General features: G+C 49.4%; 2 protein-coding genes across 4 annotated transcripts in view; both read right to left on the bottom strand.

The window, feature by feature from the left end:
- Slc66a2 (solute carrier family 66 member 2) overlaps window positions 1–17198 on the bottom strand; it is a 30839-nt gene extending 13641 nt beyond the window's left edge. The window contains exons 1-3 of one of the 2 annotated variants that reach the window (XM_051202245.1): window positions 16845–17198; window positions 10750–10883; window positions 5452–5505 (exon numbers count right to left, since the gene is read on the bottom strand). In XM_051202245.1, coding sequence (XP_051058202.1) covers window positions 5452–5505; window positions 10750–10883; window positions 16845–17047 — 391 coding nt within the window. In that variant the 5' untranslated portion in view covers window positions 17048–17198. The remainder of the gene's footprint in view (window positions 1–5451; window positions 5506–10749; window positions 10884–16844) is intronic. The other variant, XM_051202246.1, reaches the window with a different exon arrangement.
- The window catches only part of Pard6g (par-6 family cell polarity regulator gamma), a 1244350-nt gene that overhangs the window by 1049301 nt on the left and 169568 nt on the right, over window positions 1–25481 (bottom strand). The gene's annotated exons all lie outside the window — the stretch shown is intronic.

Here is a 25481-nt window from a genome sequence, read left to right on the forward strand (position 1 = left end):
TGATTTACACCAATCATATCTTCATGTAGCCATACTGCGGTTGACGATAGCAACCTCTGCTCCAAACAGTTCTGTACCAGCTCATTGCAGCGCAGCTCACAAACAGCCAAAGGGGCCAGCAGAGTAAACAGCTCCACCACCCAAAATGGTGCCTTTACTTTCTAGAAGTTTTAAGGTCCCTGCTTTACATCAGTCTTGTGAACACTGTGCTCAGTCCCAACAGTGAGCCACCACGGAACACTCCACCCCAAGTTTATTCCTCGACGGCACTGACAGATACCACCACCAGAACAGTCGGGTATGCACTCGTAGAAGCCCCTACCAGAAAGCGCCTGAGCTGGAAGAGACAGAGGGTCCGTGCACGCAGTCCAGCTGGAAGAGACAGAGGGTCCAGCTACAGTCAGCATCCTCTCCTCCGCTCCGGGCTCATGCTCAGACAGCCAGTACACTCAGGGCAGGAGCTCCACACAGGGGTAACCCTGAGAATTCTGGGGACACTATCACAGTGTGCACAGGGTGAGGACTCCCTACAGGAGAAGGATGAAGGATGAGAGGGCCAGTGGTCACCCAGAGCCTGTCCTCAGAGAAAGCTGTTGGCCTGAGAGGCTCACTAATGTCCTTGCCACCAGCTCTGGAGCAGCATCTGAGTTCTGTCCTGGGGACAGGTGTAGGAGCACAGAGTTCAAGGCCCTCGCTAAGGGACAGAGAGGACCTGGTTGTGAATGGTAAAGAGGAGGTTGAGCCAGGAATGGTCAGGTAACTTTTACACTTGGAAACTAAGATGGGAAGATGGTGACTATCAGGCTGGTCTGGGCTACATAGGGTTCCCTAACCAGAACCTGACTTGAAGAAGGGAAACAATGAGAAGAGCCAGCAGCTAGTGGATCCATGGCCAGATGATGGAAAGAAGCAGGCAGCTGCAAATAGCTCTCCTGAAAGCAGAGCACTTTCCAGATTGGCCTTCATGGCCCCCAGTGCCCACTGCGATGTCGCATCGCCTAGAGTATAAGCACATCAACAGAGCCATCCTCGCAGATAGTGGAGGCCAATGAGGGCGTTCAAGAGCTCAACGTGGACCAAGGAGAAGCACACAGGCCTACAGGAGGTTGGACTCAGACTGCCCCATCTAACCAAAGCAGCAAATGAGACACCCTCTCCCACGTATGAGATTAGTGTCCATGGCTATCACAATATTAACTTTAAATGTTCAGTATGCAAGCAAGCATGGAAATGCAGTCTCTACATGGAGGGGACACACAAGAAAAAACAAGAAACATTACTTATGACGACATATTAGACTAAGTAGAGAAAAATAAACAAACATGGGAGGGTAGGAAACATGGAATAGATATAAAGAACTAACAGGGCTACCGGATATCACCTCACCCGGTGGAAGAGCTTTCCTAAAGGGAGAGCAACCACTGAGAAGCAGGAGTCGGGGGCTAGGCTGCGCGTGAAATAAAACTCATTATCTGAGCTCAACAAGAGACCTGAGCTAACAGAAGGGCAGTGAAATTCAAGCCATTTCCACGGACACTGTGCTGCCTGAAGAAGGAGACTTACAGTGCCTCTGAGAAACAGACATTTGCTGTGCAGCAGCACAGGTATACAAGGCCCCCTGAAGAGAAAAAGGGACACGAAAAGGCCTCGGAGATTATGACCACAGAATCCAAACAGAACCGCCAACCCAAGAGGCCCCATGGCCTCCAAGTGCAGAACACAGATCCCGATACCTCAACAGCTATGGCTGAACGTCAGAGACAAAGACGTACTCTTGAAAGCAGCAGGAGAATAAAACGATGTCACTTACAGGGGACACCCAGTAAGATGAGTCACTCGCTGCCTTCTCACCAGACTCAGTGCAGTTCAGAAGGCAGAGGGATGGCGTTCAAAGTGCTAAAAAGAAAAACAACCATCAGCCAGGGGTCGGAGCCTAAGAAAGCTCTTACTTAAGGAGCGGAGTCCCCAGATAAACAAGAACTGGGGGAATTGTTTTCCACATGGAAATCAACTGAGATAAGAAGTCATGTGAATGCATAGGATGAACATGGAATGTGTACATAAAGGAAATTATGCAGGGTGCTCCAAAAAGATACAAATGAGTGGTTTCCATGTGTGATTCTAGCATGGGGTGGGGGTGAGGGTGGGGGCGGTGGGAGGGTGGCCTGGACTGCTTTGGGAAATCTGCTTCAAGAAAGAAAAAAACATTCCCTCAACACACAAAAAGAAAATAAAACTACAAGAATACATACACACCTTTCTTGTCTTAACTGGCTTACAAAGAGAGTGGAGAAAACCAGTATGTCATAGTTCTCCCTGGGGTGTTTTAACATGCCTTCCATAAGAGTCTCCAAACCAGCACAGTAACGGAGCAAAGTCTGAGGTGGTAACTGAAACCCACAGAGAGAAGAGAGGGTAGCCAAGACAAAAGTAAAGAAGCTTGACAGAGTAGCTAACGTCTCCTTTCTTCTTTGAAAGGAATGAAATCTAAACAGAGTAACAATCAGAAGACACATAGTTACATTTGCAACACTCATAAACAAAATGCAAACAGTCCTCTCCCCCATCTAGAGGGAGGAAGGGATTACTCAGGACTTTCCATATTTCAAAATGAAGTCTGAACAAAGTAAAAGGGTTCTGGTAAGTGAAAGTCTATATTGTAAGCCTCAGGGAAACAACAACAAAAAAGCTGTCAATGCACAGCTAAAAATCACTAAAGGAATTAAACACCACAATATTAAAAATAGTTAATTAAAAAAAATAACTGTCTTAGCGTTAAAAGAACAGGGTCACACAAGAGACGAATAGAATGAGATATAGATTAAAGCATTAATCCAACGTTAATCAGATATCGGGCAGAAATTGTTTTGACTTTTAGCATTACATCTGTCTATTTGTGTGAGTGCAACGGCGTGCACGCGAAGGTCAGAGGTCAGTATGTGAGAGCTGGTTTTTTTCCCTTCCATCACATGGGTCCCAGGATACATCTCAGGCCTCCAGGCTCAAGAGCAGCTTCACCGGCCCTGTGTTTTCTCGTTTTGTTTTGAAACAAGATCTTGCTATATGGCCCAAGACGGCCTTGAACTTGCCATCTGCCTGCTGCTCAAAGCATAGCCACAGAGGCTACGCTAATATTAGAATAAGCTTTAAGCCAGAACTGTGGGGCAGGCCAGCGACTCAGCCACTTGGGAAGCCGAGGCAAAAGGTCAGATCTGCAGAGTCAGTTCAGCCAAGGTGACTTAGTGAGCCCAGTCTGAAAAAGGGAAAAGGAGGCTGGGAGTGGGCGGGTAACTGGGTGGTGGTGCCTTATCCTGCATGAGGTCGTGGGTTCAATACTGAGCAGTGAGGGACGCAACAACAACGAAAATGTCATAGGAGACATTTTATAATGACAGAAAAGGTCAGTGGAGCACAAAGACACAACTACACACAGACCTAACAACGGTTCTAAAATCAAGAAAGCAACGGCTGTCAGATAAGAACGGGGAGAAAGATAATTAACAAATATTAGAACATTTTGATGCCAACTTTCAAAATGGGTACAGTTGGGCAGATTAAATAATGAGGAAGAGAAGGCCACAGCATTGCTGTAAACAGTGACCCAACAGGTACCCACCTCCCCTCAACATCCAACACGGACCCGGAGAGAAAGCACCACAGGAGAGGCCCAGAACCATCTCCACCTCAGAATATCTGAATGTGTTCTCGACAGCTACACAGATGGCCCTAGAAGCCGACAAGAGATGTGAGGACTCACATGTATGAAGGTTGCAACGGATGCTTAAATAGAAAATGGGTCGAAGAAAATGCGAAAACACTTTAAGACAGGAAAAAGTACAATCCAATAGACCGAAACACACGGGCGGCCAGTCCCCCATTGCTTAGTGACATCGCGGCTGTAAACTCAGGTGTTTCAAAGAACAATGGGAAAAACTAAAATCTATAACCCTCCTTGTTAAGAACGCAGAAGAAAGTGCTAACTATGGCACAAACAAACAACCAAAGTGAGGAGGGAGTTCAAGTGGAACTGAGCAAACTAGATAAAGAAAAACCAATAAAACCACAAGGTGGTTCTTTGAAAAGATCAATAAAATCAACACAGCTGTGTGTAGAGCAATGGCGACAATGGGTGGAGATGGGACTAAGACAAGCCAGTACCACGTACTCAGGGAAGTAAAAGAGACTGCAGAAGGACAAAAACAAACAAACAAACAAACGCTGTGCCCTTGCCGGGCAGAGGCAGGCGTGTCTCTGAGTTTGAGGCCAGCCTTGTCGACAGAGTGAGTTCCAGGACAGCCAGGGCTGTTACACAGAGAAAGCCTGTATCAAGAGAGAGGGAGGGAGGGAGAAAGAGAGAGAGAGAGAGATGGCATGGCCACAGCTGTTGAGACAATTTTGAAAAGAAGCCACAGTACAGATGGAACAAGGTGGAGTTACGTCCAGCCAGCCGTGCCAGGCAACTACCAAGATTTTAAGGAGCTGACCTAACCCTTCACAAACACTCAGGAACTTACTTCATTAGCCTACTGACCTATATTTAGGATATACTTAAAAGCAAAGCCATGGCAAGAAAAAAAAAAGGACTCCAGGACAAAACAGTTCATGAATATGGACATTAAAAAAAAATCTTCAATATTAACAATGGCATCCAGCAGCTGAGAGGTAACTAGACACCATAATCAATGAAATGTAGCTCAACACACAAGTCAGTAGAGTCAATCACCACAAAGTACCATAAAAACAAACAAACAAAACAACAAAAACAGAATAAAAGGCAAAACTCACACAACCATCTCCACACACAGGACCTGCCTAACCAGCGCCATCCACGACAGCAAAACAAACCCCTTTGGCCCACAACAGCAAGGGGCTCCCTTCAGCCATCAAAGGCAACTGTGAAATACAGAACGTGACCCTTAATGAAAAGACCGAAGTCCTCAACAGAACCGAGAGGGGACACAAGTCTTCTCCAGTCCCCATCCAGTGAGGGCGAAGGAAAGACTGGAAGGGAAGCAAACTGCTGTCCCTTCTGTAGGTGACCTTTTAGGTGGACAGTCTCAAGAAGTCCAGGCACTGGTCCAGAGCTCACAGGTTAGTGAGGCTGAAGCCCAATCGTTCATTCGGCAGAAGCCAGTGTTATCGCTACACGGTAGCACAAACCATTTAAGAGGGAATGGGGATAACATGTCCGTTTGTGGATCATCAGAGAGAATTAGCGCGTAACAAGTTTAAAGCTTGTCATCTTGAATTTTCTGCATCCATTCTTCCTTCCTTTGGGTCCACCCCTCCCTTGAAATCGGCAGGTTCTAAATAACCCAGGCGGAGAGAAGCAGAGCTGTGGGTTAGGTGTATCATGCCATGAACGGGCCATGCTTGGTTAAGCAGCTTGTGAGATCACAGGGTAAGTGTGGATGGAGGTGACAGGCTGCAGGGGTGAAATGGAGTACATACCCAGGTAGGGCCGCCTGGGGGGGGCTTTGAGTTCTTCATCCTTACTGTCTGTGGCTACATTTAAAGAGAGAGAGAAACAAAACAGAAAGGAGACAAAAAACAGACCGGTTTTAACACTGGTAAGTGGGTATTTCCTGGCGCTGCTGCATTTCTTTAAAAACACAAACGATGAAACAACAGAGACACCAGAGCAGAAGTTTTGCTTCTTTTGTTCAAAAAAAAAAAAAAAAAGTACTTTCTGAGCTATTCTCCAATCTCCTCAGATAGTGCACAGGAGGACAAGGGGGAAATCCCTCCCCCCATCCCCAGAAAAAAAAATCTAAGCCAGCGAGTTCTCGCTGTTTCTACAGTCAAGGGACATTGACTGCCGTGGTGTCACAGCCCCCAACTCTCACGTCCCCAGAAGCTCAGGCAGCCTGGGATTGAGAACAGTTAATCCGGGGCTGAAATGCTTTTCCAGACTGCGTGGTACAATCATTCCAGAGCGAACACAGCAATAAGCCCACGGCCAAAGGGCAGCCGGTTTCACAGTGACCGTAACAAGCATGGTGCAGAGACATCATGACAATGGCACTCCGCCTGGAACAGGCAGGACATCAGGAACGGTCAACAGTTATGCTTCGGCCTCCCTGCTGGCACTGTACCAGGTCAACAGTCCAAAGCCCGCCATGCCAGGGCACCTGGGGCAGCTGGCACTCTCACTTTCTGGGGTGCAAACTGTGCAAGCAGAAGTGAGGCCACAGGCTGTGTCCCTGGCCGCACACTGTGGAAGTGAACCCGACTCAAAGCTAACAGTAGATGACCTCTTCCCTATGAGGGACTTCCAAAGAGGAGTGGGGGACCTGTCACCAAATATGTGGCTTCAGACCACAGGCACCACACAAAGTGTAGCCTCCTGGCACCCAGCTAGGATTCAAACCAATTCTACCGGTACCTCTCTTAAAGATCAAGACCCACAAATGTAGAACAAGAGAAAGAACATGCTGGAACATTCAGGCACAGAGTGTGGGCAGAGCAAAGGCCCAGAGGTGGTGGCCCAGGACGGAGAGGTCAGGACGTGTAATGCCCCTAGGCACCTGAAGCACCTTTGGTCTCCTGTTTTCATAGCCAAACTGGCTTAGAGTTGAAAACTGCTGTTTACAGGGCAGACAGGACAAAGTCCCAAGCTGAGGGGAGGCATTGGCAGCCATCACGCCTCTCTACAGAGCTGTGCCATTCTCCACAGGCGTAGGGCATCTGGGGCCCCAGAAATGGCTGGATGCTCATCAGGAGGTATAACTCGTATTCAGCCCTTGAGAGAGTGAGTGTGTGTGTGTGTGTGTGTGTGTGTGTGTGTGTGTGTGTGTTTGCCCATCCTTTCCAATCCTCATATGCTATGTGACTTCCAAGGCCAGTTTGCAAGAAAAAACACAGCCCAGATCCTTCTTTCCCTGCTTCAGTTTTAGGGTAACCTCAAGGTGAGGCCCAGGGCTCATGCGGGAGGTCTTAAGCATGTGTTCAGCTGACATGTATGTCCCACCCCATCCCAAGACTCAGGAAAGGGAGGGGGAGGGGATACATGCTCAACACAGAAGTTCCTGCTGTGACTCAGGGCAGCAGCAGTAGCAGAGAGACTCTTGAAAAGACCCTGTAAGCCAGGTAGTGGTGGCCCATGCCTTTAGTCCCAGCACTAGGGAGGCAGAGCTCTGTGAGTTCGGGCTCAGCCTGGTCTACAAGAGCTAGTTCCAGGACAGCTTCCAAAGCCACAGAGAAACCCTGTATTGAAAAAAAAAAAAAAGAAAGATGACCCTCTCGTGCAACACTCCATAAAATATACCTAGTAAGGTTGACAGTCCAATGGCTCTTGTGCACCCACAGAGGGGCAATCACCATGACCACCAACTTAGAACATTTCCATCACAAGGAAAGGAAGCTTTTCCCATAGATTCTACCCAGCCACCCTAGAAAATCCCAACCTGGTGTTCTGAGCACAGGGAGTTGACACAGATAAATTCAACGGACAGAAATTTAAAATGAAAAACACACCATTAAAACAACAAAAACAGAAGTTAGAAACAAAGCACTCAGATGGACACACATATCCAGCTGGTGGAGCATGTGGTTAAAGGCACCGCTCACGGTGCCTCTGAGGCTCATCTCCACCAGAACGCGGCCTAAGATCACTTAACCTTAGTGTATCACCCCCAACCCACCCACTGTCCCAGCAACCACAGTGCTGGCATCATTATACTTGCTTATGAAAGCAATAGGGCTATGGCCCACATCCCATAATGCTTTGGGTTCCTAAGAAACACGGCTGGGCCACAGGCGGTGGAAGAGCACAGCAGCCATGTCTGAAGCGGAGCGGGTCTTGCCGCGAGGGCTCAGCAGTCAGAATCTGTGCAGTAATGGGGAGCTCCTTCCCCAAAAGACACCGCCCACCTCGACCCACTGGAAAAGCCACATGACAACTGTGGCCCTGTGCCAGCGTGATCCACCGTAGCCCAGAGCAGAGATGATGCAGAGAGGGAGCAGGGGTTCAGAGACCTAGGGCTTCCACCAAGCACCCAGCTGGTGGCAAGTGTAACAGAAGCAGCCAGGTAGAAGACACCGGGCCACCACCCAGGTTTGGATTCATACTTCAGCGTGATGTACAGGCACCATGACAGCTTTTAGGAAGTCGGTACCAAAAACTGAAGGAGACCTCTACTTCCTCCACAAATCAACTCTGGCAGCTCAGTGAGTAGACAGGGAGCCTCTCTCTGCCCACGGGTGCTCTAGCCCACAAAGGATCAAAGGATCCCTCCCCTTGGATCCCAACAATCCTGACAAGGGTGTGTCCTTAAAAACCCACAAAGACATCCTGGGGCCAAGCAACCTCTGGATCCAGCAAAGCAGACACGAAGCCCGGTAGATCTGAACTGGACCCTAAAAATGCTAAAGATGTAAATATCAATAATTCTCTGGCCAGGTATGGAGGCACACACCTTTAGCTCCAGCACTCAGGAGACAGAGGCAGGGGGATTTCTGTGACTTTGAGGACAGCCTGGTCTATATGGTGAGTTCTAGGACAACCAAGACCCTATCTCAAAAAACAGAAATAATAATAGCAAAACTAATTCTCCATGGGCGGTGGTGGCACACATCTTTAATCCCATCACTCAGGAGGCAGAGACAGTTGGAACTTTGTGAGTTCAAGGCTAGCCTGGTCTACAGAGTGTTCTAGGACAGGTTCCAAAGCTACTCAGGTTCATGAGGTGGGTCCTGCTCTGGTCCTTGAAACTAGAAGCCACAAAGGAGACCCAGAATAATCTTCTTCCTCATGGTCGCCCATGTTAATCACATCTGCAGAGGCCCTTCCTAAATTAGGGGACATCCCTGGGGCCAATATTATGCCCATCATGGGCCCCTGATAAAAATTCATATCCCAGTCCTAACCCTAATAACTGTGGTTCACTATTTTAACTCAAATAGTGGTGACCAAGTTACCAAATACTGCCTTAGAAATGTTACATAGAACACATAAGAGAACAATTGGGACTCCACTGCCCACCAACTTTCTGGTCTAGACTGTCCTGTGGTATGACACGCCCAACCCCGGTTTGCCCTTAAAGCTCCCTGCACTCACCGTCAGTCGCCTGAGGTGAAGGGACAAGTACAATGCTGTTCTGAGTAAATAAACGCCACGCTCTAAGTCGGCTGCAAGGCCTAAGGTGCAAACCTTCCATAGCTATCATCTGGCATGAGTCATGATCAGAGCCAACACACATGGCAAGCCAAGCCACAAACCTGTCCTTGTATTTGCAGGGCAAACATGGCAAGCCTCTGGTGCCCTCTCTTCAGGCTTCTTTCAGCTTTCCCACGTGCAAGCGTGGCAAGGGACCCACCATCCTGCAGCCATGACATGTTTCCAGTGCGTGCTGAGGCTCAGAGGGCTTCAGACTCTGCTACATGGAAAGTTGGGGCACAGAGAAGCAGGGCAGGCAGGTCACGCCTCTAAGAAGCAAGCCCATGCATGGCACCGTGTAGAGCCATGAGCCTCAGCCCCTAGGTGGCACACCAGGAGGGTGGGGGATAGGTACCCAGGGGAGATCAAGGGTGACATCAGAAGAATTGATGAGAACCTGTCCAGAAGATGGACATGAGCTATCATCCTTGTAGGCTTCTACCCCAAAATCACATTTGCCCAATTTCTATGACGACAATGATGGCATCACCCATTTTTACTAAAACCAGGCGGAAACAGAAGGATCCTGATAATGGGGAAAAATAATGATCAGAAATAAAAATATAGAGACACCACTTCTACGGCCGCCTCCAAACTAAACACTGAGCCAAATACTTCCAAAAGCAAGATTAACACACTCTCTCGAATTCTGAGAGCGAGCTGTGCTAGTTCACTAGTGGAAAGATAAAGGGAGGCTTCTGCTGGGCGTGGTGGTTGTGTGCCTACATTCTTAGCACTGCGGAGGCTGAGGATGGCGAGTTTAGGGCCAGCCCGAGTTACAGAAAGAGGACTAGTCTCAAAGAAAGGAGAAGGAGAAGGAGAAGGGAGGGGAGGGGAATTAGAATTAGGAGGAGGAGAGGCAGAACTTAATTCTCCTGCAGTCATGGTGCCCACCAGTCTACAGTGACTACAGAGTGTGAAGGAAAGGCCAAATACAGAGAGTACTTTGTGTTTTCTGAGCTGCCCCCAAGGTCAAGGAGTGTCTTGTGCTTAGCAGGTGATGGGTCTTGCCCATTCTCGGACGAACACACAAACCTTGGGTGTGTTGTACCTTGGGTGGTTGACTGTGCTGTGTGGGACATGGCTACTGGGCATACCAATGGGGCTTGATTCACCTGGAAGCCACACACAGACATGACTCCAGAACTTCAGTTTTTCTGTGATAACAGGCAGTCAGTATGTAAACAAAAGAGCCAGGAAGAGGAGTTAAAACCTCACCCAGATTCCAAGTGAGAAAGAAGAAATTCTTTTTGTTGTTGTTGTTGTTTCTCTGAGACTTTGGAGCCTGTCCTGGAACTCGCTCTGTAGACCAGGCTAGACTCAAACTCACAGAGATCCGCCTCCCAAGTGCTGGGATTAAAGGCGTGTGCCACCAATGCCGGGCTCTAGGAAAGAAATTCTTATCTAATTGTTTCAAACTGTGAAATGTTCAGTCTTCTACAATACAGAAAACACTACTATCGATTACAGATAATCACCATTTAGTGACATGAAAACTGCCTCGATAATGCCCAAGTGGACTTTTGGCTCCCCGAGAGCTGAGTTTTGTCTGTTGACTAAGTGAGACTTTCCAGGAGACATCACACACCCACCTGAGAAGGAGCGGCGCTTAATGTTCAGCTCATTGGCCACTCGGACCTCAGTGCAGAGCTTCAGCATCAGAAGCATGGTCAGGATCATCACTATGCTTTGCCATAGGAGCGGGGACTCGAAGTGCCTTCCGAACCTGGGGGAGCGAAGCAGAGAACCCACATCAGCATCAGGACGCAAGCAGACAGCAGCCCCGGCTGGCACTTCCTCAGCCCTCCCTCAACCAGAGCCTGAGCTGCAAGCTGGGAAGGAGTCAGGGAGGGGCTCATGCTCATCACAGCCCTGGCACTTGCTGCCTCCTCTTTCAGGGTCCCCGTGGAACTGGGCTAGGGTGGGGAAGGGGCAAGGAACGCAGGTCAGACTCAGCAGGGAACCTGGAACTCCATGCCCCAATGAGGCTATCCCAAAGCCACATCTCCCCTCCACAGACTCTGTGACCCAGTCACAGACACCTACCCAGGGCCACATACTGTTATGAGAGGTCCCTATATACCTACCTTCCTGTCAAAATCTAATCTTAACCAAGCCAGACTATTTCCAGATCACAGTAGCTCTGCTTCCCGCCTGGAGAGAAAATGTCTGTGAAGACTTGTAGCCTGGTGCCAAATTTCCATATGCCCCCTCCACTAAGAAGAGAAGGCAGACAAGGCTATGCCACCAAAGATCCTTCCCCCTGACCTCCTAGCTCAGGGCCACCTTCCCTCCCTAGTTACCCCTCCCCCAGCCACTCTAGTGGCTTCCACTAGTGTTGAATAGTTTAGCAACTGGGCCATTCGCTTTGAGGGGCAGAAGTGCAGTTCAGCTACCAACAAGGTCTGTGGGTCACACCCTTGGCAAACAGAATTCCATCAGGCTGCCATTGAGAGACAAGCCCACACAGCTCCCCTCCAAAGGCACGTCCCAGCCCAGCCCTCACCCCACCGCTGTAAAGCACAAAAACGCAGGCTAGCATTGGCCTCGGCGTTTGTTTGGCTTGAAAGTAATTTCCCAGACCTTAATTGATGGTTAGCACATGAAATTCAAGAGATTCTGCAGCAGCCCAACTCTTATCTCCTCCTGAAAACTCTGAGACCTAGCAACAGTGCCCCTCTCTCTTCTCCTAGGCCCCTCATTACACTGGTTCGTCTCCTGCGACAGGCGTGACTCCAGGCCTGAGGAAGGCAGCCAGTAATACTTGCTAATGAGCTCCACAGGTGACACTGGTGGAAACGGTCTCACTGACTCAGCCAGCACCAAGCCTGCATAGGTACACAGTCTATCACGTCATCCAGGTGGCTACTACTATGCCAGGAACTCGCTAAAAATCAATCCACAAATGAAAACCAAAGCATATCTCATATGCTAGGTGTATGGGACACTCCTACAGACCCATACTTGAGAGACTGAAGGTGTGGCTAGCTTGGACTACATAGCAAGTTCCACACCAGGTCTGACAGTAGAAAATAAAATCGCATTTCACAAAACTCTGCATTCAGTGGCTGCAATTTGTAAAACACAGCTGGAAACGGAGACCTTTCCTGTAGCTCAAAGACTGCTCATTTCACAAGGAAAGGCTGTACAACCATGCACAACAATCAAACCCTTTAATTGACCCAAAGGCGACCTTCAGTTCCTGGAAGTTGTGTCTACAGACAATTCCCGGTCAGAGAGGGTTCTAACCAGCTTGAGGGCCTTCAGAGAGCTCTCAACATTCCCGAAGTAGCTTCCCATGGGATGTGTATGGCCCACGTAAGCAGAGCCAACAGGAAGGTGTTACACAAGGGAGGGTATGCTGTAGAGAGGCTCCATCAGCAATGGGGCACATCTCAGTTTCCTGTGGGGTGGCCAGGACAAGTCCACTGTGGTTTTGAGGCTCAAATGTCCCCTGGGAGTTCAGAAGGTCCACAGACTGCCTGGAGCAGCCGCCTGAGGTCAAGAGAACTAGGGGACTGATGAGAAGAGAAAGAAAAGGGACGGACAGCCTAGGCACAGAGTGGATACGGGCAGACGAGCTCCATTCTTAGGATGCGCCCCAGGGTCCTGTGGCTACTGCCCCCAGAGATGCGCATCTGTGTATCTTAACTTGAAGAGTGTAATTCATAGCCTTAGAGTTATTGGGAGGCAGATCAAGCCCTTACTCGCTTCTAAGAACTGTTCTTCCTCACTGACTATCCAGCTGGCAACTTTCTCACAAAGATGGTTACGTGGGAAGGTTACACAGGAAGGTGCCACTTTAGGGCCACGTGAGGCCGAAGGCACAGTTTCCCAAACAAATTGACAGTTGCTACTGGAAAGACTCCAGAGAAAAAAGTCAAGGTCTTTTTAAGTTTCCATGTGACAAATCAAAGTCAATCCTAATAAGCTCGATGGTCACAGGAAAGGAAGAGACCACTTAACAGAGTGCCAGCAAGCAGAGTGGAGAATCTGGCTAGTTGTCTTTATGGGAAGGCAGCAGAAACAGGACACACACAAACTTTCAAAAAGCATAACTCCAAAGGCATAAGCAACAAAATAAATAGGAAAGAGCATTTAACAACCATCAAGTTTTACAGATATAGGACGGTGTCATTTCTCACCAAAATAATGTCAATCACCTCCTACTGGGTATATCTCCGAGTTATCCTCTCCTGCTTAAGACTGTGGGTTAGCAGAGTTCATCTGGGGGCAAGCGGCGATTGCCATCACACGGCACTGGATGGTGAGTTCAAGAACTCTCACAGGAATGAAAGCTGGTACTCCACGCTGGGGAGGCGTGCTAGGGTGGGGTCCACACGGCTGACCAAGTCCAGCAAGCGGTTCTATGGACAACTTCTCCAAGCCCCAAAGTGACAGAGAAACTCTGGAGGAGGTTAGATATCTCTATAGCTACTCCCTACATATCAAAGGAAACTTATCACTGTAGTAGCAGAATGTTACCGCCTCTCCGATACAGTGTTTCACGCTCACAGCCAAGACCTGATGCCAGCAGGGTTGGAGACAGAGCCCCGCCCAGCATCCTCGGATCTACCAGGACTGGGTGGAGAACTCTGCTCAAGTAGAACCTGGGCACCAGTCTTACCCTTCCCCACTTCTGTTACCTGTCTTGGCCTCCAAACATTAGATAAAAGGATCACTTGGCCCCAGCCTCTAACATCCAAAATGCAAAATCCCGTAACCCACATTTCATTGAGAACAGTCTGCTGAGGATTCTAGATGAGGATTCTAAGAAATAACGGCTTGAGAGATCCCCGAGTTCCAGAATCCCTAGCTTTGCACATTTGAATCAGTCTCTTCCTGAGGGACTGTCCAACCTAAACAAACAAAAGTGCTGTGCCCCAAACCTCCGGTGAGTTCTGAGGTCTGTGTCCCAGTTAAGGTTGGAAGATGGCTGAAGGTGCTAACTCATGGCCTGGAGGGCTCCCATCTCATCGGAGTCTGCCACACTCAGGACCTGCTCTCCACCTGGGGAAGGGGGGCATGTTGCAGTGGCTGCTCCCACTGAAGCACAGATACTGTGCTCTGTGACATCTGAGAGGATGCTGAACTGAGAAACCTTGAGACAGGCACCTAGACTGGAGCTACGGAAGGGTCTGTGAAGAAGCCCCGAAGAAACCCCGCCTTGGAACAGCAGTGTCTACAGACGGGCAGCAGGGTCCCAGACAATGTCCGGACTTCTTTCTGACTTTCACAAGTGAGAATCCGGAAAGATACTTCCCAGATGGGAACAGGGCCAGGACCCTCAGCCCCTCCCTGGGAAACTGAAGCCCTGGGTGGCCCAGGTGGATGTGGATTTTACTAAAGAGACCACTTGTGACCAACACTTGGCCTCCACAGAAGGCAACCAGGCCCCCACAATGAGAAGTATTCCAGGTCTTTGCCGGGGCCCAGCACAAAGGCAAAGGGACCAGTCCCAGTGTCCCTCTCTACTAGGGCACACAAGGAAAATGGCCTCACTTCGGATTGCTCCAAACCAAGTCAGAAGTCAAAACTCAAGCAGTACTTGGAGAGAATTTATTCCTCTAGTCCAAACGTGAATATCCTGTCCCTACATAAGCTAAACAGTGAGGCTGGGCTACACTGGGCAGCCGGCCTGACATCAAGACTCCGTCCTGTGCACACAGAACACCCAACAGTACGAACATGGTTATACTGAAGGATCTGCTTCCATTCAACCTTAGACTGAATTCAGCCGCTTTACTCCACTGGCCACAGAACTGGGGACGACTTCCACCTTTCTCCCAGGGGGAAGCAAGAGGAAGGAGGCTTCGAAATGCAATTCCCCGGCTTTTTAAAAACCTGTCCCTCAGAAGTCACCTGGGTCAAATACAAACAGCAAGCTGACATCCTCCAAGGCTGCCAAAATGACCAACTTCGGCCACTCCAGAGTCGGCTCCCTAGCTGACCTCCTCATAGACCCAGGCAAGAACCCCCTCCTGGGGCACAGGGTGCCCAATGCTGGGACAGAGTGCAGGAGTGTGCAGAGTAAACGCTCTACTCAGAAACTCAGGGTGGACACCTTTGACAGAGCTCACTAAACTGTACAAAGTGGGTGTGTTTTTGTTTATTGTAGATTTACTGCATTTGCTTCTGCATGTGTGGAGGTCAGAGAACAACCAGGAGATGATTGCTTCCACCACGCCAAAGACACTCAACTCAGGGCTGGCTAGCAAGCTCCTCATTTACTCAGGACCATCTTGCTGACCTAGTATGACTGACTTCAATGGATTGTAATAGGAGTTGTTATAACTCAGGCCATTTCGAACAGTAAACAAAACAGTCAACCTAAAAGAACTCTGCCACCAACTCCTCTTTGAACCCCTCCTCCCTGGACCCCTCCTTCCTAGATCCCTCCTCCCTGGGTCTCTCCTCCCTGAACCCCTCCTCCCTAGATCCCCTCCCTGGATCCCTCCTCCCTAGATTCCTTTTTCCTCAATCCCTCCTCCCTGGATCCCTTCTCTGGGTTCCTCCTCCCTAGCTTCTGCAGGCCCTTCATGAGGGCTACAAAGCCTCCCTATGTGCACAGAGGACTTGGAATTGGCCAGAAGAAAAACTACAAACATTTAGCATGTAGAGAGAACAGGATTTCTCTGTGTAGCTCTGTAGACCAGACTGGCCTCGAACTCATAGAATCCACCTGCCTCTGCCTCCCAAGTGTTGGAAGTAAAGGCGTGTGCCACAACCACTGACCATTGAGGACACCTTTTTTCTTTTTTCTTTTTAATATATCTTCTGAAAATACATCCTCTCAAGTATGTAAGAGATAGCTGTGTTGGCACACACCCTTCAATCTCAGCACTCAGGAGGCAGAGGCGGGAGGATCTCTGAGTTTGAAGGCAACTAAGTCTACAAAGTGAACTCCATGAGAGCCAGGCTGCATAGTGAAACTCTGTCTCAAAACAACAAAACCTCCAAGTATGTACGGTTTCAATGATTGTTAAACTTATTTCAACTTCCTCAGCAGAACGAAAATGAAAATGAGAGGAAGTTGGCCCAAGAAGGGCTAAAAACAGACTCCTGCGAGTATTATGGGGAAAGTCTGACTTCCTCCCTTGAAGATATGAGCCACATAGGAAGTCAGGGAGAAGCTGGGGCGGTGACACATGCCTTTGATGCCAGCACTAGGGAGGCAAAGGCAGTTGGATCTCTGAGTTTGAGGTCGGCCTGGTCTCAGAGCCAGTTCCAGGGCAGCCAGGAAACCCTGTCTCTGGGGAAAAAAAAACAGCAACAAAAACAAAGTCAGGGAGAAAGGATAGCAAAGGCAAGTTCTGAGATGCTCTCTGTTACTAACTCACTTGCTTTCTACCCTGGCGCCCACTCCACACACTGGAAAGAAAGGCAGGGATCCAGGAACTATGCCCAGAGAAAGGCTCCACACAAAGCTAAGCACGCATTAAGTGAAAGAGCTGATCTGGAGATTACATTTGACTCTGCTCCAGCCCTGCCAATCTTCCTGGAAATGGCACGTCCTAGTAAACTCAGTAATGGCTCAGGCTACTCAATCACCATGTTATAAGCACCAGTTCTTCCAGAGGTCCTTGGGGGAAGAAGACAGCTCCACTCGCTGCCACTGGAAGCCTCAAGAACAAAGGCAACCCCCCTCCCCCAGCAGCGTTCCCAGGTAGGAAAGTCCTGAACTTACCAAAAGAGTATCCGTAAAATATTGGCCACCAGTAACACCAGGCACACGTGGGTGGAGAAACCATCAGCGTTCTGAGTCCTCCGGATGTCCCTGTACTGGGGGATGTATGGCACCACCCCTCCGAAGACCATAGCCCCGGCGGCCACCCAGGAAACCAGCTGGTGCAGCGGGACCAGAAGCCAACCCAAGCCTTCCGCTTCCATCGCCAGCACCGAGGTCGCTATGCCAGCCAGCCACGTCCACCTGATCCAGGCTCCTTTGCCAGTCCACAGGCTGACTGTCACCTCCACATGGCCGCCGCTATCCTGCGCAGTCAGCCACCATCCCGACCTGGAAGGGGGAACAAGGGTAACGCACTGACAGGAGCTGGACCAAGACGCACCTGTTCGGGACCTGGAGTCTGCGCAGGGCCTGGGACCCTTGCGCCCCACACGCACAGCCTCGGAAGCCCAGGCTCCCAGGGGCGCGCCGCGGGGGCTCCCGGCACAGTCGGGACCGTCCTGCGCCCTGGAAGGCTGGGGAGATGCGAGCGAGCCTGATCCGCTGCCCGAGACTGAGGGACGCACGCGCCGGGTTAGGGGAAGGAAGGGGTGCACCTCCCCAGAGCGAAAGCCGCGGGGGTGACACCGCCCCAAAACGCGTTCAGCGAGTGGGGGAGGGGTGGGCGCGTGCCCCAGCGGGAACCACAGCAACCTGGAGCCCGAGTCTTCAGGCTCCCCAGGGATGCTCCGCCCGACAGCGAAGAGCAACCAAAGGGAAGCAAATCCAAGACCCTTACCAGCCACGCCGCGCCAGTCGGTCCTTCTGTCCCTCAGTCCCAGCCAGCGAAAGCCCCGCCCCGTGACGTCACAATGGCCGCCACGCCCACTCCAGGATCCCGCGGCTATCCCACTGGGTCCTAAAGCGCGCACTGCGGGGTGGGACCGAAGTGACAGCGGGCACTCAGCTCTGTTCTGCTGTGTGTCCCAGATTAGGAAAAATCCACAGGGAGGTCCTTGCGGGCCACGAGACTACGTGTACCTGTCTCCAGCTAACGCCGCGCTCAGGGCACAAAGTGGGTGTAATGCCGAGCCACTGACAGCTGAGGATGAGGTACTGAGTGTTGAGGAAAGAACTGTTACGGCGGCCAGTCCTAGGTCGAGGGCGCCATCCTCTCCTGGATTCCAGGGGTCTTTGAAAGCCTCTGAGCATGCCTATCAGGGGCTGGCAACCCTTACCCAGGATCGGCCCTGGGAACTAGCTACTCACTGACAACCCCAGGCGACTACAGGCCTGGCGTCAGTACGCTGCAGTCGCTGAGCCTCCTCCTCCGTGTGTGAGGTCGGTCGTGCTCCAGGTGTTCATTTACAGGAAAAGAGCATAGGAATTCCCAAATACGTCTCTGACATCAGACGAACCCTGGTAAGCTGGGCGAGTTGAACCAGAAGAACCCGTCGCCCTGCCTGTCAGTAGGAACCTATGCAACGAGGCACCGGATGAGGTGATAGCAAACAATAGAAAACTTACATCCACGTCTGCCTGGCATCCTCCTCCTGCACAGGAGGGACGACATGAGCAGGGAAGTCCCCGCCCCGCCCCAGGACACAACTGACCCCCAGCCATCTCACCAGGCATAGCCCTTTCTTTCACCAGGTCTGGCCGGTTCCCAGCCGGTTGGTTTTGTGGGAAACCATTGTAAGACTCACCTAAGATCAATTCCAAAGAAGCCAAGAAAACACGGGAAGCGCTTTCCCCCCACAGCCTCCCTCCCCCACAGCCACTTCCTGAATCAACATCCTTAAAGCTCAGCACCAGGAAAGAACAGGAGGGAGATGAATAAACAGAGGGTGGCAGCGCTGGATGTCGGGGAAGCTGGCTTTCCCATTGAGCGTGTGCCCAACCCCAAGGCTCCCAAAGGCTCTGGGATTCTGTTCTCACTCCTGACTCTTATAAGAGGTCACCTTGCTTGCCCTGAATACTCCAGGGCCTGTGGACACACAAATAGGGGCTTTACTGCTCAACGTGTGCCAGGGGCGCCTCCGGGAGCCCAGATAAGTGAGTACAATCTTGCATTCCGGTCCAGTACTGCACACCATGGGCTCACTCTGGCGAGGCAAACTCCATCTGTAGATCTAGCTGGAGGCTACCTGTAACTCAACACTGCATTTTATAAAGCATACGTTACAAGGATATGTCAACTGCTTTAGAATAAATGAAAAGAAACAAAAATACACTTAAGTCTGCACACTCAAATAGTTGCCCCCAAAAGAGTTCTTTTACAAGAATTTTAGTGATCATTTTCAATAATACAGGAAAATAAAGTAGCAGAAGAGGGCAGAGTGGGGAGGGAAATAGGGAGGGATAATGAGCACTATAGGCCTTTTGAAAAGCCATATGGGAACCTGCATAGAAGCTTCCTAAAATACACACGTCTATAAAAGCTTAGAGTTGCCCTATAATGAGGCTTCAATATCCCAGTTAGACATTATACACTACCAAATAAAACTCAACTACCAGGATTTACTTTCCTGATTTGTTGGTCAATGTGGTCCCATGGATGCCCCCCCCCCTCTACATACATTACAGGCCATTGCCAATACTATTGGTTACGTCCCAGAACTTGATAGCAAGATACCACAATCATGTCACAGAACATGATATCTAGCCGGTGGAAGCTTCGTCCCTACTGGCTAGTACTCACAGTGCTACGAAACCCTGCAAAGCCAGACAGACATGCACAGAGATGCATTAGAGACACGAATGTTAGCATACTCAAAACTCAGCATTTGAAGCAGGGGATTGACCTTCAGTACAGGACACACTCAGACACCAAATTCTCAGCACAAAGGAGGGCTGGGTGGGTGGGTGGGTAGCGGAGTTGTGAAGACAGCAGCAGCAGCAGCAGCCAGCACAAGCAACAACCAAGGAAAGCAAGACAGCAAGAGGAGCAAGAGAGTGGGTCTTTAAGAGAAAGGGGAAGTCTGTGCTGAGGCGAGATGGTAAACCCTGATTGGGATCATTAGCCAAATAGTGAATTTTGATTGTTGGACCTTGGAGTTCTGTCTCAGGAATAAGTCCACGGCCAGATAAGGGGATAGACCCCGGGACTGGCTTTAGGCATGTTAATGTTTGTAGCAAGGGAAAAGAAAGGGGTAAAAGGGAAAAACCTGTCTGCAATGTTTACCAGCTAGGGCCTGTGAGAGCCCTGGCCTTAGGGAAGACCGCAGAGCACTTACTTCCCTTTGGAGGAGTTCTTTCAAGAGCAAGCCCCGATTTGAGTTCTCTACCTCTCTCCCCAAGCCTTCCATGCCTCCTGTCTCAGTCATATGAATCCGAATCTGTGCCCTCATGAATGCTGTCTTGTGAATCTCTCTATGTCTCTGTCTGTGTCTGTGGAACAAGGTGCTTTTGCTCTCAAATTATTACTTCTGCACAGAAAGAATTACATGGGAAAGGGAAGAGAGGTACTTTACAGAAACATTTTTTTTTTGTTTTATTTAGTTTTGTTTTATGTGCGTGGCTACATATTTTTAAAAAAAAAATGCCTGTGTACATGTCTATGAATATGTGTGTGCAGTACCCGAGGAGTCCAGACAAGGGTACAGGATTCCCTTGATACTGGAAATTAGACAGTTGTGAGCCACCATGTAGGCGCTGGGAATTTAACCTGAGTCTTCTGGAAGAGCAATCAGTACTCTTAACCTATGAGCCGTCTCTTGTGGAATTTTCCTTCACACTGTGTGAATATATGTCACTGTGATTGGTTCAATAAAGAAGCTGACGGCCAATAGCTGGACAGGATAGGGTTAGGCAGGAGATGCAGCCTGAGGACAGTAGGAAGAAGGGCAGAGCTGGATGGGGAGGAAACATGATGAGAGATGAAAGAGGCAACACCACGTGGCAGAATGCAGATTACTACAAATGGGTTAATTTAAGTTGCAAAAGCTAGTTAGTAATAAGCCTGAGCTATCGGCTGAGTGCTTATAATTAACACTAAACCTCTGAGTGGTTATTTGAAAGCAGCTATCAGAACAGAGCTGATGGCAGTCCTGATGAAAAACTCAAGTCTGCAATCTCTAGCCCACTTATCAGAAGTCTTTAACAGGGGTATACAAGGAATGAAGCTGTACTGACCCCAACTGGCCCAGATAACACACTATCTATCTACTCTTTCCAGCACTTATGGATATTTATCACATTAGGCTGCTACACTGTATTGCTGTTTTCAGTGTTTATTATTCAACACACACACACACACACACACACACACACATACACACACACACATTATTCTGGGTGAAGGACATGAAGGACTTAAAGTTTGAGCTGAGTGTGGTGGCCCATGCCTTTAATCCCAGCACTTAGGGAGGCAGAGGCAGTTTGGATCTCCCAGGCCAGCCTGGTCTACAGAGTGAGATCCAGGACAGCCAGAGCTACACAATGAGACCGCCTGGAAGTACAAAGCAAACAAACACAAAAGATTAAAGCTATTCTTTAGCTAGAGTGCATGGTCACAGAAGAAGTGCAAACAAACCGAGTGAGTCTGGCAGTCACGTTGCTCTCTAAAGGTAGGAGTGCTGGTGTGAATAAGATGCCCTCACGGGCTCATAGGGAGGGGCACAATTAGGAGATGTGGCCATGTTGGAGTAAGTGTGTCACCAAGGGGAGGGCTTTGAGGTCTCAGAAGCTCAAGCCCCGCCAGTGTGTCGTAGTCTCTTCCTGCTGCCTGCAGATCCAGACCCAGAACTCTCAGGCCCCCTCCAGCACCATGTCTGCCTGCACCAACATACTTCCTACCATGATAATGGACTGTGGACCGTAAGACAGCCCACATCAAACGTTTGCCTTCATGAGAGTCACTGTGGTCACGATGTCACACAGAGTACACAGTAGACTAGCACCCTTGTGTCTTTAAGTGGCCTCAGAGTGTCTGTGAGGTCCTGCCAAAGTTCCAGTCTTTCAGAATGTAAGAGATATTTTCTCCTCTTTTCTTTTTTATTTTGCTTACTTACTTACTTGGGTTTTATTTCATTTTGTTTGTTTGTTTGAGACAGGATTTTTCTGTGTAGCCCAAGCTGTCCTAGAACTCACTCTGAAGACCAGGCTGGCCTCAAACTCGCAGAGATCCGCACACTTTGACCATGACCCCAAGACCCATGACCCCATCTCAGCCCCATCAAGGACATCACCACTCTCTGCAAGGGCTGTTCTCCTGGAATGTTCCTCTGAAACATTTCATGGTCCCACAGCTGGTTCTCTCCACTTGTGAGTCCTGTATGCCCCCCTCTCGGATGAGAGAGGGGTGGTATCACCCCCAGGGGGTCTTACTCCTGTCTCAGGGAGCCTGTCAGGCTTCCTAAGAGGTGGCCTAAATTTTCCCCCACAGAACAGCTGGAACAGGCTTGTCTACCTGAACTCCCGAGTCTCTGGTGGGTTCTGGGGGGTTCTTTGCCCTCATAGCCTACTGGACTGTGAATTATCTAGATGCTACTTTGTTCCATGAGGCTGGGCTAGACATGGGATCCTCCTTAGAGACCCCGCTGGTGGGGAGAGCATCTGCTAAGTCTGCATATCTGGCCCTAGGTGTCTGTGGACCAGATTCTGCTTATGGCTTGCTGTGCTTTATGCTATCTGCAATAGGAAAAGCAAAATGTGTGCAGGATGCATGCGACCATTAGCTTGGCCACACCAAGGCTCTGATGCTGCTCGAATTGAACCTCAGTCTGACTCCATGGTGTCTACCAATTCTTCAATGCCCTGCCTGAGGCTGGCTACGCTGGCGGGGGATGTCAGGAACACCATCCCACGACTCGAGAAGGCCCAAGGAATGACGACATTATTGTGAAACAGACCCATGTCCTTAAGGTAACTGGAAGATCCTTTGTTCTGGTGTGTGATAGACTGAAGCCACATCAACCAGGTGAAGCCAGGCCTGCCAAAGCCTTTGTCTTGTCTCTCCAGAAATATTTCCTTTTTCTCCTTAAAGTGGCTCTAGTGAGTCCCGGGCTCTGACTCTGTAGTGTGCTTCTGATAAGATGCCTTAAATTAGACTCTAGGTCCCCAGATCTCCTTACACCTGTCTGTAAAGAGAAGTCAGCTACTTCAGCTACCCAGGCTGACTCGGGCTGTATAAGCTGATGGGGGTCACGCAGGGCCAGCTCTACTTGTCTCAGGATTTCCATTGCTGTGAAGTGACACCATATCCGTGGCCTCTCTCATGAAGGAAAACTTAACTGAGGTGGCTCACTTACCTTTCAGAGGTTCAAGTCCATTGTCATCACTGCAGGAAGCGTGGCAGCGTGAAGACAGACATGGTGCTGGAGAAGGAGCCTAGAGTCCTACACCCAGACTGAAAGGCAACAGAAAATGGTCTTTCTCATTGGGCGTGGCTTGAGCATGTATGAGACCTCAAAGCCAGACTCCACAGTGACACGCTTCCTCTAACCACGTCATACCTACTCCAACAAAGCTGTACCTTCCTAATAGTGCCTTTCCCTTTGGGGGCCACCTTCTTCCAGGCCTCCACGCTACTCTTGGAGTTCAGTCAGTGCCAGTCACAGGGCACTGTCTCCGTCCCTTTCAGAGAAAGAAATTAGACAAAGACATTAAAGGACAATGTCTCCGTCACGGTTCTATTGCTGTGGAGAGACACCATGGCCAAGGCAGCTCTTACAAAAGAAAGCATTTAATGGGGGTATGCCTCGAGCTTCAGAGAGTTAATCCATTATCGTCACGGTGAGGAGCATCGTAGCGCACACCGCCCTGGAGAAGTAGCTGAGAGCTGCATCCTCGTCTATTGGTCGAGGGTGAAAGGAATGAGGGGCAAGACTGGACCTGACATGAACTTTTGAAACCTCGAAGCCCACCTCCCAGTGACACCCTCTCTCCAATAAGGCCACACCTCCTAGTCCTTCTAGTCATTTTAAAGAGGTCCACTTGCCTGGTGAGTGAGCATTCAAACACATGAGCCTATGAGGACTTACTCAAACCACCACAGACCCAAAAAGGCAAATCGTCCATACTTTTATTATTTAAACACATTCATTGATATATAATTCCCATAATGTAAAATCCACTCAAGCAATCCACTGGTTTTTAGTATAGTACACAAATTGTGCAGCCATTACTGCAATGTAATGTCAGGAAGTTTGCTCCTTACTTATGAAGCTTCCTCTCATCTCTGCCTCCTCACATTGTAGCAACCACTAAGGTACTGCCTCTGTGACATCCTCAGTCAAACTGATGCTTCTTATAATTTCATAAGTGACTCTATTCGTTTGATGTTTCTGAAGTCCACTTGTGTTTGTACCTGCATTACACTCCTTTGGTTGTTGAATTGCATTCATGTGTGCACATACCTGATTTGTTTGCCCATCAGGCTGTTTCGTCCTTGACTGTTGTGAAGAGTGAGTACTACTATAAAAGGTGTACATGTTTCTGTGTGGGTGTGTGATGGGAGATGTCATTCTGTAAATATGTTTCTCTTATTGGTTAATGAGTAAAGCACTGTTGGCCAATAGGAAAGCAAGATAGGCGGGACTAGGAGACGGGGAGGAGAGAGGAAGTTGTGAGGAGGGGTCAGCATGGAGAGACCTAAGAGAACAGAGGTCTTGGCCCTCTCTCCGGTAAGATGAGACCACGTGGAAATATTTAGATTAATAAAAATGGGTTAATATTTAAGATAAAGCTAGCCAATAAGAAATTTAGTAACTGGCCAACAGTATTATATCTAATACAGAATCTCGGTGTGTTAATTGGGGCTGGTGCCGCAGTGGGTCCAGACCCGCCGGCAGGAAAAACCTTACTCGTAACAGGTGTGTGCTGCTGTTTCTTACACACACCTAGGAATGGAATGTAGTTAGGTGGTGAACGCTGTTTACCTGTGTTTTCCAAAAGGGCTGCATGATTCTGCAATCCTCCTGGTATCTCCATGGGTGTGAAGCAGGGGCTCATCGTGGTTGCCGATGACTAATGGCATTTGGTGCCTTTGCCTGTAAGGCTGTGTTCTGTTTAAATTTTAAAATTGCATTTACTTTTATGTGTAGGATTGTTTTCGTGTTTGTAAGCACACTGTATGCATGAAATGCCTGTAGAGGCCAGGAGAAGGCATTAGATCTCCCGGAACTGGAGTTACAGACAGTTGAGCAGCCACGTGGGGTTCTGGGAACCAACTCCCAGTCCTCCAGAAAAGCAGCAAGTGCCCTTAACCAGTGGACCATCCTGCAGCTGCCCTGGCCTATCCCGTCTATTTAAACACATGCAGCACACTAGCATCCCTGTGTTATCTCTGAACCAGGCTAGAGGTATAGAGGTGGCCTAAATAGACATTGTCTGCTCATCCTTCCAACCTTCAGCCCAAGGAGTGAACAGATAAACAAAACAGGCAACTGATTACACCCTGGTCCTGTGAAATCACCCACAAGGTGACCACAACTCAGACCTAAAGAGAAAAGGGGTCCTGAGATCTTGTTTCCGGACCCACAGTGAAATCCGACTTGAGCATCAGTGAAGATGCTCAGCTCTGAATCTGACCTCTTTAGATCTTCAGAAATGGCAGAGTTGCAGTAATAGATCCAGTTTTCAGTGTGGTGTGCCATCGGTGGCTGGCAGCTGCGGTCCCCGGTGAGAGGCGGCACATCATGGAAAGTTTGTACCTAG

The sequence above is a fragment of the Phodopus roborovskii genome, unplaced genomic scaffold (genome assembly GCF_943737965.1).
Source record: "Phodopus roborovskii unplaced genomic scaffold, PHOROB, whole genome shotgun sequence".
In the NCBI taxonomy this organism is placed as follows: domain Eukaryota; kingdom Metazoa; phylum Chordata; class Mammalia; order Rodentia; family Cricetidae; genus Phodopus; species Phodopus roborovskii.